At 29.2% G+C, this 15,532-nt stretch overlaps 2 protein-coding genes across 2 annotated transcripts; one reads left to right on the top strand and one right to left on the bottom strand.

The window, feature by feature from the left end:
• Positions 1-1,531: 1,531 nt before the first annotated feature.
• Positions 1,532-5,891, bottom strand: LOC113363338 (cytochrome c oxidase subunit 6B2-like). Its single transcript, XM_026605831.1, has 3 exons — positions 5,736-5,891; positions 1,885-2,298; positions 1,532-1,822 (listed from the first exon to the last, which is right to left on the bottom strand). Exon 2 carries the CDS (start codon positions 2,208-2,210, stop codon positions 1,965-1,967), a length of 246 nt encoding a protein of 81 aa, XP_026461616.1. The 5' UTR covers positions 2,211-2,298; positions 5,736-5,891; the 3' UTR covers positions 1,532-1,822; positions 1,885-1,964.
• Positions 5,892-6,126: 235 nt separating this feature from the next.
• Positions 6,127-13,998, top strand: LOC113363616 (uncharacterized protein CG4449-like). Its single transcript, XM_026606107.1, has 8 exons — positions 6,127-6,250; positions 9,519-9,750; positions 9,814-9,849; positions 9,918-9,976; positions 11,683-11,741; positions 11,809-11,946; positions 13,437-13,581; positions 13,646-13,998. Exons 1-8 carry the CDS (start codon positions 6,196-6,198, stop codon positions 13,948-13,950), a joined length of 1,029 nt encoding a protein of 342 aa, XP_026461892.1. The 5' UTR covers positions 6,127-6,195; the 3' UTR covers positions 13,951-13,998.
• Positions 13,999-15,532: the final 1,534 nt, after the last annotated feature.

Raw genomic sequence — 15,532 nt, 5'->3', positions numbered from 1 at the left:
TTTACATTGATACACAAACAAATACTTTACAAATATTTCGCACCTTATACAATCAAGGTGTAGGAACAATGGTTTTGCAACTGGATTTATCTTTTCCACTTTACAAATGGTTTAGCAAATGCAAAAATGTTTATGGGCGAGACATAAACACTTGGTCGCAGCCATTAAATATTTAATATTTACATAATATTGTGTAAGCAGAAGTTGTATTTGGCTGTTGGGCATTACGTTGAACTGTTGAAGATTTCATTAAACATCCTGGTGGTGGTGTTGAGCACCATTTTGAAATTGCTGGTGCTGCTGTTGAAGATTTTGTTGGCATCAGTTGTTGTTGCTTTTTTGAAAAATTCCTCTAAGATACATTCTCTGCTATGGTATTGATTCTGGAAATGGATATAGATTATTTTTATATATTAACATAAAATAATAATATATAATATAGTGGGAAAGTTTACCCACTGCAATGCATGGCACATATTAATATTCATTGCAAGTGCAGGTCTAATTTGAAACAGATTTTATGTGTGCCAAATTCAATTGACACTTTTATATATTCAAGGAGTTGATATATTGTGTACTGCTCATTAATACAATAATTTTTTAATTATTGAAGCAAAATCCAAAAGTGAGATTTCAAAAACTCTGAAAAATATAAGCTTTGCCATAGGTTCGTATGGTACACAGTTTCCTTTCAAGAAACTTATATCTTTAGATTTAAATACACATTTTTTTCAACTCCACATTAAAAAATTATAAAATAAAAAAAAATTGATCTAAAAATTTAAAAAATGTGTTAGAGATGAACAACCCTTAATCAAAATAAGTTTTTTTGAAGTTAAATTTAAGTTTCTCCATAAAACCAAACAAACCCTTGAGGCAGTGGCTTCCAACCTTTTTGTATCGGCTCCCCTGCCACCATTTTCATACAAAAAATTGATTTGCCCCCCCCCCTTTTTTTAATGCTCAACTTAATTATAAGACTATAAATTAATATATGAAAATAATCATTAATTCACTTATTACAATATATATCAAACATTTTTATTTATTTTGGGAACAGATGTGGGGGCACCCTCCACAGGTTAGAAACCACGGACTTAAGGGTATAAAAATAGATGTCTGATTCTCAGTTGATTGAAAGTATTAATCAAAATTTAATAAAAACGGTCAAACTGTTGCAGAGTGTTACTACATATTTGTATTTACAAACTAACTTTCTAACAGACTACAAATTAATATATGAAAATAATTAATTCTCTTTTTACAATATATATGAATTTTTATTTATTTTGGAAACAGTTGTGGGGGCACCTTCCACAGATTAGAAACCATGGACTTAAGTGTATGAAAATAGATGTCTGATTCTCAGTTGATTAAAAGGATTAATCAATATTTTATAAAAACGGTAATATTTGTATTTACAAATTAACTTCCCATAGTATAAGTTATTTGTATTTGTATTTAATTAAGTAAATTAACTTCCCATAGTATAAGTTATTTGTATTTGTATAAGGTTTTGTATTTTGGCTTACTTGAACATTTTTTTCAAACGGAATGACTTCCATAAATCTTCAAAATTCAAAAGAATCTTTAACAGCAGCAGGTTTAACAAAATGTCTAACAGCAATTCTAATTACGCATATGCTTCTTGCAAATATTCCAAAGGCTGTGTCTGATTATGTCCATAAAACTTCTGGACATTGGCTAAACTATTTGCAACGTGTAAAAAATGACTCGAATTGAAATAATCAACAACCATTGTTCCAGCATCTTGATTATATAACGTCCGAAATAATTCAAAAGCATTCACATGTGTGTCAATCTAAAATACAGAAAAAAAATAATAAAAGCCTTGATTGTTTATTAAATATTTATTTCACTTACATATTTCCACAAGCCAACTACAGCAAAAGTTGAACTTAATTTTACTAATATATATAACTAACAGTTGTTCTGATGACTTGTTAAATTTTTCCTGGAAATCTTCCTTCCTCAATTTGAGTGTTCCAATTCTCGACCCATTCCATGGGGCAAATGCTTGTGAAAACATTTTTGAAATAATCGCAAGGAGCATAGCCATCACCTCTAACTTTTTTGCAACGATGAAAATCAAGGAAACTCTGGTAACAGTATTTAGTTTGATTCTGGTTTGGGAATCTGGGATCGAAAGGTGCTGTTTTTAAGTCTTCTGGCTTCATTGGTGGAGACATCTTGAGCTGATGATAAAGCAGTCTTTTCAGAACTGGTGAAGAAATTGATCAATGTGGCAGTGTGGTTTTTGCAGGAAATTTTCTTTACCTGAAACATTAACCATGAAGATTACTGTGGAATAAAAAATAAGTAAGAATGATCCAATGAGAACTGATGCAACAAATATTGAAAAAATAGAACTAGTAAAATCTTGAATCTCACTTTACTTATCATAATTGAGCTAATTATAAACGATTATCTCTATAGATAAAAGTTGCTATCAATTTTGATTTTTGAAGTAAAACTTCTTTAGGCGCGACTAGGAAGTAAATCTGTAAAAATGCAACAAAGGCTGTTACACTCGAACTGTTCATCAATCGCTCGCGATGAGATCATTTCTACACGGGTCGATTGTGATTGGTCGTCGTGAAATTTATATTATTTATTTATTTATAGTGAAAAAATAAAACAAATGAAACATTTGTGCCGTGTACTAAACGTAAGTTTATTGAAATAATTTCTATATTATTCGTAGTTTCTATAAATCTTGGAAGTTATTAAAATAGAAAATAGGCACGACAGATATCAAAGCTGTTCAAGGAATGAGACTGTATCACCAGCAAAAAAGTAAAAGAAAACAAGCGATCAATGAACATATGTTAATTTTTATTACATGAAGTAATGGATATAGAAATATAGAAGGACTAGCAAACCCGACGAACTCCGTTTCGCCACCAGATGGTTTCGTGAGAAAGATGAAGAAATTTTTTGTTCGTTTTATATTTGAAAAGGAAAAATTTTATTTTATTATACAACAGTAATAAATTTATTTCAATTACAAAAATGAAGTGTTTTTTAGTTGAACTTCTCTAAGTAAATGAAAGTGAATCCGCAAATTATCCGTTTCATTGAAGTACTCTTTGGTAAACCACAATTTTTGTTTTTTGGTCTGACCTTAACACAAACAAAGCGGATGGTTTTCCAACTTGTGAACAGGCAACGCATAACTGCCCATGTAAAAAACAATGATTTTCTAAATAATCTATTTGAAATTTATTCCGCAAACACTAAGCGATTGGCACTGCGACTTGTTATTGCGAACGCCAGTCGAACTGGAAATTGCAATCGTTTGAAGTCAAATGGAAGACCAGTCGGAATCATTGGTATGTCACAAAATCGCCAGCAATTTTTGATTGAATGGTGAAATTCAGTGCGTGTACATCATTATTCTTTGCGGCAAGAATTGCTCGTTGACTTAACCTTAAAATATTTTTATAGGCAAGACAGATATTACAGCTATTACAAGAATGAGACTGTATCGTCAGCGAAAAAGTAAAAAAAAACAAACAAGCAGTCAATGAATATATGCTAATTTTAATTACATGAAGTAATGGATTATTTATTATTTCTAAAAATTAGGACGAAAAATTGGAGAAAACGACTGAACGAATGAAACCAAAGACTTTCAACCATTTAGGCAAATTACACAACAAGAAGAAATTGGTGTTTCAATGATATTTCATTGATTCATTTTAGTGATCCTGAACATGAAGTTTTGCAAAGTTGCATACTTTTATATATAATGAAGAATGAATTGATATTCAGATTTATTACTCTAAACAAGAAATCAAGCACAACAATAGTTTGTTGTAACATTTATATGATATACTTCATAATAGACATCTATGCATTTTTTATTTATTGCAATTGTTATTGAAATTACTTAAGATTGTTGCAAATCCCCTGTGTGAACGAATATTATAGAAATTATTAATCAGCAATTACTTCATTTCTCTAATTAAGGTTCATTTCTAAATGCTAATTCCAATGACAAACGGATCATGTCGTATTTGAAGTACGACTTTAATTACATTATTTTAATGCTATTATAAATATATTATTCATAATTTCTTGTTTAAAGACCTATAAATAAAAACTACTAATGAAATGATAAAAGAAAGGAGCAAAAAATACCACGAAAAATTACCGGGTCACCCAAACAAATATTTAAAAGAATTAAGCGAGGAATCTCCCATTCAAAGATTGAAAAAAAGATAGCTGTAGAATCTTAAATAAAATGTAAAAAAATAAAAAAAAATCTCATAGAAGATAATCTCTTAAATGCATTTACACCCAGCATATTGCCTTAAAACAATTATATTATTTTGATTGGTAATAAATTATGCAAATAAAAAAAAATCTTGTATAAATATGTATAATGTTTGGCATTAAAAAATGTGTGCATTACGAGTGTTACAATATTACTAATGAATATTATTCAAAATTGTTATATGATGTATTTAGTTTTACTTGAACACCATCTTGTACAATTGCAAAAAAGTTTTAGTTCAATCTATGAGCACTCTTTTTTAATAAAGAGATGTTTATGAAATTAACAAGCCTCAAAAAAACAACATGAGTTGTCTAAATATTGATGTCTACCCGGTACTACTTTGATTTTCACATCAAAAAGTATTACAGTAGAACCTCGGTTAACCGGACTAATTGTTGTCGATAGGCATCTGGATAATGGAAAGTCCAGATAATCCAATGTATGAAAAATAATGATGTGTATTTATCAAAAGTAATAAATGCATACATAGATATCAACGAAAATCAATGTTTAATAAGAAATTAGCATTTCCTTACGTATGTACATATATACTTACTTAGATTATATTACATACATATACTAAACTGCAGCATAAATCGTGCAAAAATTCGAATTGTAAGTATATACATACATATAAATTATGTCGCGATTTTAGTTCGGATAATAAGTATGACTTTAATTACATTATTGTTTTTAAATATTATACATATTTTTAATGCTATTATAAATATATAATTTATAATTTATCATTATATAAATGTATATAATGGTTGACACTAATAAATGTGTGCATCACGAGTGTTAAGGTATTACTAACAAACATTATTCAAAATTGTTTTATGATGTATTTATTTTTACTTAAATGCCATCGTGGACAATAGCATAAAAGTTTTACTTCAATCTATGAGCACTCTTTTTTTTAATAAAGAGATGTTTATGAAATTAACAAGCCTCAAAGAAACAACATGAGCTGACTAAATATTGATGTCTACCCTCTATTACTTTGATCGAAAAGTATTACTTCTTCTGCTCAAGGGCCCCAAGTACTAAAATTTTCTTTTTTTAAGGTAAACAAAAAACCATTTGAACTTCAGCTTATATATACACAATTTAAATACCATTGAACAAGTTTCAAAGCTTCTTTCAACCCCAGAATATAAAAATCAAGTCAAAAGCGCCCGGAGCAAATGTTTCAGTAGAAATCACCACAAAATGCCAAATCATAAGATATAACCAAACTCATATATTAAATCATCCTTACTTTACAAAAACCACAACTGCTTTATATCAATTACTATTACTATATTATTTTTAACACCGAAACAAGCGTTTTATATCAGATTTATCTAAAATAAGCAAAAATGACATAACCACTCATGACCCAGCTGTCAAGACTCTTTTACAAGATAATAACACAAAGGGCTCGACTCACCTGTTATGTGTAAAGTCTGCCGGATGGAATAATGAATAAATTAAAATGCAAACTGTTGTATAAAACTATTACAGCAGTTTTAATTAAAATTTTGATGTGCCATTAACTTTTGAGACTTGATAGCTCTTGGTTAAGTAATCAGGGTAAGGTACCAACATCAGAAAAAATAGTCAAGGACAAAAAAGAAGTGCTATAAGTTTTATGTTTATTTATTAATGGATGGATTTATTTTTATGATAAAAGGATTTTTTTCAAATTATTAATAAAAGATTTTTGTCTAAATTTATTAATTTTAAAATTTATTTTATTTATCTATGATGACAGTGAAGTTGGTTACACAATTTTTTATTATGTTGGTGATGCATATTGAACTTGTCTTTGCACGTTATCTGTCAAACAAAAACAATTTACTAGTTACAAATTGTGTTAAATAATATTTATTTAATTTTTAAAGTGCACAATGTCAGACGCTAGTGATATTGAAAATGAATTCGATTTTGCATCACAATTTAAAAGCAAGTATTTGAATTTATATATAAACATATATGAGTAGTTAAGTAGATAATGAGTACTTCTAGGGTGATACATCAAAGTAGAAAAAACAAAGATTTATAAATTAATCTTTATAATTTAATGTCATCATCAGTGGATCTATAAAGTAAAAATCGTAAAATTGATATAAACTAGGTAACTACGAGGTTTATAACTTGGCATAGAAACTATAGAATAAAAAACATTATAAATATAACAAAACAATATAAATATATATATTGTTAAACATTTTCACAAGATGACCCGACAGGCATTGTCCTGTACCCACGACTACAATTCAAAGGTTCCAAATTTGTTTACATTCTATGCTATACTTTTTAATATCCCATGTCCTGCCTTCGTGATTTATTTATGGTCTCAGCATAAGCAGTATAAGAAATATAGAAAATAATAATATAATATCTGCGTTAAAAGACTTGATTTTACCACACAACATAATTGCTTCAATAATTTACTCTATAATTTTCATAATCTCGTACTATATGTTAGTTGCATTTTGGTAATTATAATTTCTTGAGTACATTTTTCTTACTAATAATTTAATAAACATTATTGTTTATGTTCAAATCTTAGATGAATTGTAAAATTTAGTTTGTATGAGCACTCTTCAATCTAATTGTAAGACCAACTTGCTGAATATTCCATATCCAATGCCAAACAAATAAATTTTTGACAATGAAACAAAAGTCTAAATCATTTTCTTAATAAGTAGAATTATTATTATGTTTTGTTAAATAATTTAGTAAAGTAAACCGAAAGGCAACATGTATAAGTTTGAAAAAAAATATATATGCAATTTTGGTCTTATTGCGTTATTTATTAAATTGAATTATACAGTTTTATCTGCCAACATATGCTGTTGACGGTATCTTATATTATTCTAATTTCTGGCGCATCTCGCCTGCTTTTCGGCAATAATAATGTAGACATTACATTTTTCTTGTATATTATATTCTAATATTATCTAGGCTCATAATTTTAGCTAAATTTGAATTCCAAGTGAATTGACATTTCTAGCAGGTGGTGAGTTCATATGTTTTCAATGCCAAACAATGATAAGAGGTTTTTTGTAATTTTTGCTATTTATATTTACAATATTACTATAGTTTTATCGTTCATTAAATCTTAAAAAATTTCTTTTGACACACTCTAAAAAGAATTATCAAAATCCGAATAACCGTTTAGGAGAAGTATCGAATGAAGAATCTAAAAAGAAAAAAAACTTATAAATATATATATATATATATATATATATATAATTGTAATTCTTATAGTCACCTAATAGTTTATATAAATTTTTTAATTTTTTCTTTATGGATCCACTGATGATGACATTAGTTCAAATGTCGAAATGTTTGTTTTTTTTTCTTTGATGTATTGTCCTAAAAGAACTTTCTCATAAATATGTACATACAATAGTATATAGTCGCAGCCAAAAGTTTTTGGTTAAACCTTAAACTATACGATAATAATAATAATAAATGAGTATGAGAGCACCACAAAATCAATTTATTATTACCATTATCATTTTATTACGATTAATCACTTTCAAACCAAATCAAACTATAAGATATGCAAATATATTATTTCATTAAATGTATAAAACATTAACAGATATTTGCTGTATAGTATAATAAGTTTTGAGGGCATGTTTAATACTTACATAAGTCGTGTGTAGTTTTTATAACAAGCACTTTTTGTCCATTATAATTTCATAAATATTCAATCATTTAATATCCTATTAAATCATTCTGTGACTATGAGTTGATTTTCCGTATCTTTAGGAATGTTTTCTTCAATGGGAAACTTTTATTGATTTTTTTTTCTTTGTTGACAAAATATTTTCATATCTCAGTCTGGGAGGAGTGCTTGGTGTAAGAGATTATGAAACAATTATGCTATGTACATATATTATAAGATTTATTTATACAATATTATAAGATTTATTTATACTTGCATCTTGTCAGCTCTAATTTCTTTATAATATTACTTTTTTTTTCATTTTGAAATTGTCATCACTAGTCTTATATCACTCGGAAGTTCATTATAAATTTTTGTTGCACTCCACACAACATTTTCTCTCATTTTCTTTTTTCTATTGTGCTCAATAGTTTTCTGTTCAAGTTTTTTTTATATCCAATCAAATGGCTTTATATTTCTTAACTTTCCTGTGGATTCATCTTGACTCAGTTCTTGCTGGAAAATAAATTTAATACATTAATTGATTCAACAAATAGATGCAGGTCAATACATAAACGAAACGTTTGCTCTAATAGTCATTTTCTTCAATAAATGTATGTAGTATGATACATATTTATAATATTTTTGCAGCCCAATCGTCGAATTAAAAAAAGGTTAAATAACAAAATTAATTATTCCATTAAACGTTTCGACACTTGATGTGTGTCATCATTCAGTAATCTACAAAACATATAACATAAATACAAAGTTGATGATAAATACAAATATATAAAAAGGAGGAAATTATACATACCAAACCAGGAAAAATAACAGAAAAAATTAATTATGATGTAAAATTGATTGAACACTAAATTTGTGTAAAATAATGATATACTATTATTTTAACAAACGAGAAATTGAAGGAGCACATATTGCCCTCCTATATTTAATGTTATTAATAGCGTTGCATTATGGACACTGATCAAGGTTACAAAGCTAGTGTAGCGGGTTGTGAAAAACGAAAGGGGAAAGAGAAACAGAGAAGAAATATAACGAATGAAAGATTCTAAAATTGTACAGAATTACTTTTTATGAAATTAATGATAACTTTGTAACTGTCATGTAAGAGATGAGAGGAATTACGTTTGTTGACACAAGAAGTATTAGGGATATAAGTAAAGATTCAACTATCTTTCTAAGGTCACAATTTTTTTCAATGTAAAGGATGGAGGGATTTGGCATGTTAAAAGTGTGGTTCAAGTTTATCATATGTTCTGAAAGCATATATGTTGATTTACCCTCTTGTTTATATAGTGGGAACTTTCACCAATGTAACAACAGTTATTTAATGTTTTTTTAATTCGACGATTGGGCTGCAAAAATATTGCATATATATATATATATATATATATATATATATATATATATATATATATATATATATATATACTTTAAACCATACCACAACAACCACTGTACAAAGTTTTTAAAACCAATACTTGAATATAAAAAACAATTATGTAATACTTATTACCTTTTTTCTATTTCCAGAAGCCCAAGCCCAAATAGAATCCAATCTCAAAAGTTCTATTCTCGATTCAAGTCTAGACGGACCAGATTTGATCCCGTTGAAACTTGATACAGATTGCAAACCAATTACCAAAGACACAACCACTGTTGAACCTGTCGAATCCCACAATAATAATTATAACGAAGTGATTAGTATAGAGAGTGATTCAGAAGATGTCAAACCAGAACTGCCAAATGGCAGACGATGTACTAGGTATAAATTTAAAGGGTAATAGAAATATTATTTTATTGATATAATGCTTATTTATTGTTTTAGGAACTCAAGATATAGTAGAACAAGCTTTGATGAAGGGTAAGTTTACAGGTTAGTTCAATTGATGAATGAATTGGTGAATTTTAATATTATTTGTTTAATTATAGACTTTTTTTACAAAATGGTGCACGGACGAGAAATGGAACTCAGAGGAAAAGAGCAAGAGGTACTATATAGAATTTAAAAAAAAATTAAATTATTTTATTTATTTGGCATTTAAATGATATGGGATATCCCCTTCTTCAGAAACTATTAATAAATATAAATGAACTAGTTGTGTATGGTATTGTGCCTTAAGGCAAATTGCTGTAACTTTCCATAACATAATGAAATATTCAAAGAATAAAATTTAGTAGAAAATATTTTGAATATTAAAAAAAAAAATTCTTACCCCAAAAGCAATCGTTTTGTCAACACAGGCAGAAAGTTTTTTGAAAAAGTTAGTTCTCTCAAAAACCGTCATTTTTTGCTCATTTAGCTCGGTATCTCCGAAACGGCTGGACCTGCCTTCGCCAAAATCTAATAAACACTTCTCCCCATCATTACGAATTGAATATTTTTTGAATCATTCAAATCGGATGCTTCGTTCTCTCAAAAACTCGATTTCTATTTTTTACATTCTTTGCTCCGTATCTCCGAAACGGATAGACCTGCCTTCGCCAAAATCTAATAACCACTTCTCCTCATTATTACGAATTGAATATTTTTGGGATCATTCAAATCGGATGCTAGTTCTCTCAAAACCTTGATTTCTATTTTCTGCACTCTTTGCTTCGTATCTCCGAAACGGCTGGACCTGCCTTCGCGAAAATTTAATCACCACTTATCCTTATAATTACGAATTTAATATTTTTTGGATCATTTCTAATCGGATGCTTCGTTTTCTCAAAAACTCGATTTCTATTTTTGCACTCTTTGTTCTGTATCCCCGAAACGGCAGGACCTACCTTTGCCAAAATCTAACCACCACTTCTCCCATTCATTACGAATCGTTTTTTGGATCATTCAAATCGGATGCTTCGTTCTCTCAAAAACTCGATTTCTATTTTCGGCACTCTTTGCTCCGTTGCTCCGAAACGGCTGGACCTGCCTTCGCCAAAATCTAATCACCACTTCTCCTTATAATTACGAATTGGATATTTTTTGAATCATTCAAATCGGATGCTTCGTTCTCTCAAAAACTCAATTTCTATTTTTTACACTCTTTGCTTCGTAACTCCGAAACGGCTGGACCTGCTTTCGCCAAAAACTAATCTACTTATTATTGAAATCTCTATAAAGTATCTTATAATTTGATTGGCATATGCCTTATAATTATTTTTGATCATCAAATAGCTTTTTTTTTAACTTAATAGATCGCCTAAACCACCGAACCTGCCTTCCTAAAAATTTAACCAATTCTTTCCAACAATGCATGTGAGATGTTTTTTCATTCATACAAATAGGACGCTTTGTTCCCTCAAAAACTGAATTGCACTATTTGCCTCGTATTTTCGAAACAGCTGGATCTGCCTTTGCCAAAAACTAATCAGTTGGTCTCCCCAACGATAGAAATCGAATGTTTTCTTGAATCATTCAAATTAGACATATTAGACATTTTCCTGAATCATTCAATGTGTATACACACATTCATACATCAATTCTCTCTAAGGCATGCCAAATAGTATGATCATACATCATTTTTTTTCTAAGATATGGTTCAGAAGGCATTGAGACAAAAAAAAGTATATAAAAATATATAAGTATAAGTAAAAGTATATAAAAATTTCATGCATCTTATGTTTAATATCTATATATATATATATATATATATATATATATATATATATTTATTTATTTATTTATTTTACTTATTTATTTCATTTTACCCAGGTGCCAGAAATAAATCTCAAAACAAAGTTCAAGTTGCAAATAACCGTCCAGCCATAACAGTAAGTTCTCGAGTCAAAATCTTTATATCACAATACAATGTAAACTATATTAATTGTATATTTGCAGGTATTCTCAGATTCAGAAGGTGAATGCAACTTAAGTCAATTAGATAAGTCTCAGGAAATCGAAGAAGATTTAAATTACGAACAAACTGTTTTAATCAAATGGATATTTGTGAAAAATTATCGAGTTCCTTTGAGACGGGTAAGAAAAGTTATATAAGAATAATAAGTAGTAATAAATAGTGGGGTGTATGGCATCGCGCCTTAAGGCAAATTGCTGGAACTTCCCGTACCGTAACGAAATGTTCGAGGAATACTGAATGTTTTCAAATAGATTATTATAAATATTGTAACATTGTCTAATATTTATAAGAAGTATATAAACTGAACTGCAAATTTAAAATTATTTGTTTAAGTTATATTAGAACTTTAGTCAGAATAAAAATGAAATCTGAATTATTTTCGATATACAAGAATAATAAAAATACAATTTTTTTTCCAAAATCAATTCGTTTGTTGAGACAAGCAGAAAGTTGTTTGAATCATTTAAATCGGACGCTTAGTTCTCTCAAAAACTGCCATTTTTTACATATTTAGCTCCGTATCTTCGAAATGGCTCGGCCTGCCTTTGCCAAAAACTAATAGACGCTTCTCCCAATCATTACTAATTGAATGTTTTTAGATCATTCAAATCGGATACTCCGTTCTCTCAAAAAGTCGATTTCTATTTTCTGCACTCTTTGCTCCGTATCTCCGAAACGGCTGGACCTGCCTTCGCCAAAAACTAATCAGCTCTTTTCCCTATCAATAGGAATCGAATGTTTTTTGAACCATTCAAATCGGTTGATCCGTGCGCCCGAAAACGTGACTGGAAATTTGTATCCATACATACACCACACACACACACACATACACACACATCCATTTTTTCTGAGGTATGCCAAAACGTTCAGAAACTTTCAAAACATCGAGAAATGTAAAAATTTTCAATTTCGATTTTCGGCCCATTACAATAACTTACCCTACGGGAAGTTAATAAATAGCCTGAAGGCAGGTTTATTTATAGTGTAAGAGCTTAAATCAATGATTTTCTTCTCTTGTTTATTATTATCATTATCATTATTAGCATCCTGAAGAAGAAGTTTGTTTTCGCCAGAAAACCAATTTGCTAATTATGTTTTATCAACATTTCAAGTCATGAGACAATTTTTGGAAAAAGTATGTGTAAGGATACGTGAGCCGACCCCTCGTCGACATTTTTTTTAAAAACTATAAAAATTATTTAAAATTGAATTAATCATTATCAGATTAACTTGATATACTTATAAATCACTCATAAATTAATACATTGATTTCTTACTGATTAAGTCTGTTATTTAAACATGTGTGGAAGTTCATGCAACTTACCTTAATGGCAAAGTGGCACTTACAAGTAGTAATTCTATGCATTTCCTCTCCAAACTTGTGCTTCCATGCTACATCATAAATCAACTGCATTCTTCTTCTACCTAGTCCTTGTAGTCCTTCTATGTTACCTTCAACGACGTCGTCCAGAAGGCATTCTTTTTGGAATATGGATCCAATCCAGTATCCTTTTCTTTTCGTGATCATCAGTAGAGTTCTTCCTTCTTAGTTAACTAGTAATATAATACAGCACATTTATTTGTTTCTTTAATGATTTTTTATTTTTAGTTTCAAAAACTCACTTTTTTGCAAAAAGAATTGGCAACTTTTGAAAATGTCAAAGCTGATGGTATCAAATTATTGTTGAATGGAAAAGAATTGGATCCCAATGAGTGTTTGCATTCTTTAAACATCACACCAAAGGACATCATAGGTAAGGGAGAAACAAAGCGGTGGTAACAAGATTTATACTCAAATAATTACCTTTCCATTTCCAGATGCAATACCGGTAGCTGAATACTGCACATCAATGACAAGTACTGTTAGCAGCACCCCTTCTTCAAACTCATTGTTAAAATTCAAAATTCAGATCAAGAACGAGAAGAGACCATTGTTTGTTGAAATCAAACCTTCAGATACCTTCAAGGTTCTCTTTGGCAAAGTTAGCGAAGAAGTGGGCAATGTTCCATTGAGCAAGATGCGTTTTAAATTTGATGGAGACTTGTTGGACGCCAAAAAGACTGCGGATGAACAAGATCTGGAAGGGGGAGAGTGCTTGGATTTGGAAATTATTGACAGATAAGAAGGATGATTGTAAAATGAAAGTGTTGATTCTGTAAAAGTAATAAGATGGCCATATATATATATTTTAGATTTATTTGATATTTTTTTTGAAGAATATAACTTTTTTCAATAAATTTTATATATACATCACTGTTTAATATTGAGTTTTTCTTATAAATTAGTCATTTTATTAAAATTGGAATTGAACTAGTGGGGTGTATGGCATCGTGCCATAAGGCAAATTGCTGGAACTACCCTTACCGTAAACGAAATGTTCGAGGAATACTGAATGTTTTCAAATAGATTATTATAAATATTGTAACACTTGTTTAATATTTATAAGAATTATAAATATTTTATATAAACTGAATTGCAAAGTTAAAATTATTTGTTTAAGGTATATTAGAACTTTAGTCAGAATTAAAAATGAAATCTGAATTATTTTCGATATACAAAAAAAAAATACAATTTTTTTTTTCCAAAATCAATTATTTTGTTAAAACAAGCTGAAAGTTTTTTGAATCATTTAAATTGGACGCTTAGTTCTCTCAAATACTGCCATTTTTTACGCATTGAGCTCTGTATCTTCGAAATGGCTGGGCCTGCCATTGTCAAAAACTAATAATCACTTCTCCCAATCATTACTAATTGAATATTTTTTAGATCATTCAAATCGGATGCTCCGTTCACTCAAAAACTCGATTTCTATTATAGTAACGGCTGGACCTGCCTTTGTCAAAAACTAATCAGCACATCTCCCTATCAATAGGAATCGAATGTTTTTTGAACCATTCAAATCGCTTGATCCGTGCGCCCGAAAACGTGGACGAAGAATTGTATCCATACATACATACACACACACATCCATTTTTTCTGAGGTATGCCAAAATGTTCAGAAATCTTCATAACGTAGAGAAATGTAAAAATTTTTAATTTCGATTTTCGGCCCATTATAATAACTTACCCTACGGGAAGTTAAAAAGTATATTTTCTTCGAATGATAAAGATTTATAATACAACTGCTTATCTTATGCCTGTATTATTTTAGTATGTTATATCAGACTATGAACTCTATTGTAGTACAAAATTATTAAATTTTGAAATTATAAGGTTCTAGAGCCTCCCCCTAACGGCTCTTTTCGTGGGGACAAGAGCCAAAATATTTATAAAATAATTGAGGACTTTATGTTTGGCTCTAACAAATCGTTTTCAATTAATTTGTACTAAATAGAAATTGCATACAAAGTAATATTTGTTACAACAATCTATTGCAAATATTTTATTTAATTATTTGTGTTTACAAAAATATTAGAATTTCTGCAAAACGAAATGTTAATAAGAATCGTGAATTATTGTGTCATGGGATTTTAAAAAATTATGATTTTAGAAGAAATATGATATAAACATTATATAGGCACACAATATGAGTAATATAATTATTAAAAAGAGCAACAGATAGATTGAAGTTTTAGTCGGAATTATACCCAAGCAGTATTGAGTCCGACATACCCAGACAAATGACCTAGTCTGTTATGCACACACGCATTTTCTTCACCGATAGAAAAAAACACATACACAGATATGCTTCTTTCAAATTTGAT

This window comes from Ctenocephalides felis, unplaced genomic scaffold, assembly GCF_003426905.1.
Source record: "Ctenocephalides felis isolate EL2017-DRISC unplaced genomic scaffold, ASM342690v1 CF-g0.4_SCAFFOLD_00845, whole genome shotgun sequence".
Taxonomy (NCBI): Eukaryota; Metazoa; Arthropoda; class Insecta; order Siphonaptera; family Pulicidae; genus Ctenocephalides; species Ctenocephalides felis.
Note: the sequence above shows the minus strand (reverse complement) of the source record. Positions and strands in the feature narration are given on the sequence as shown.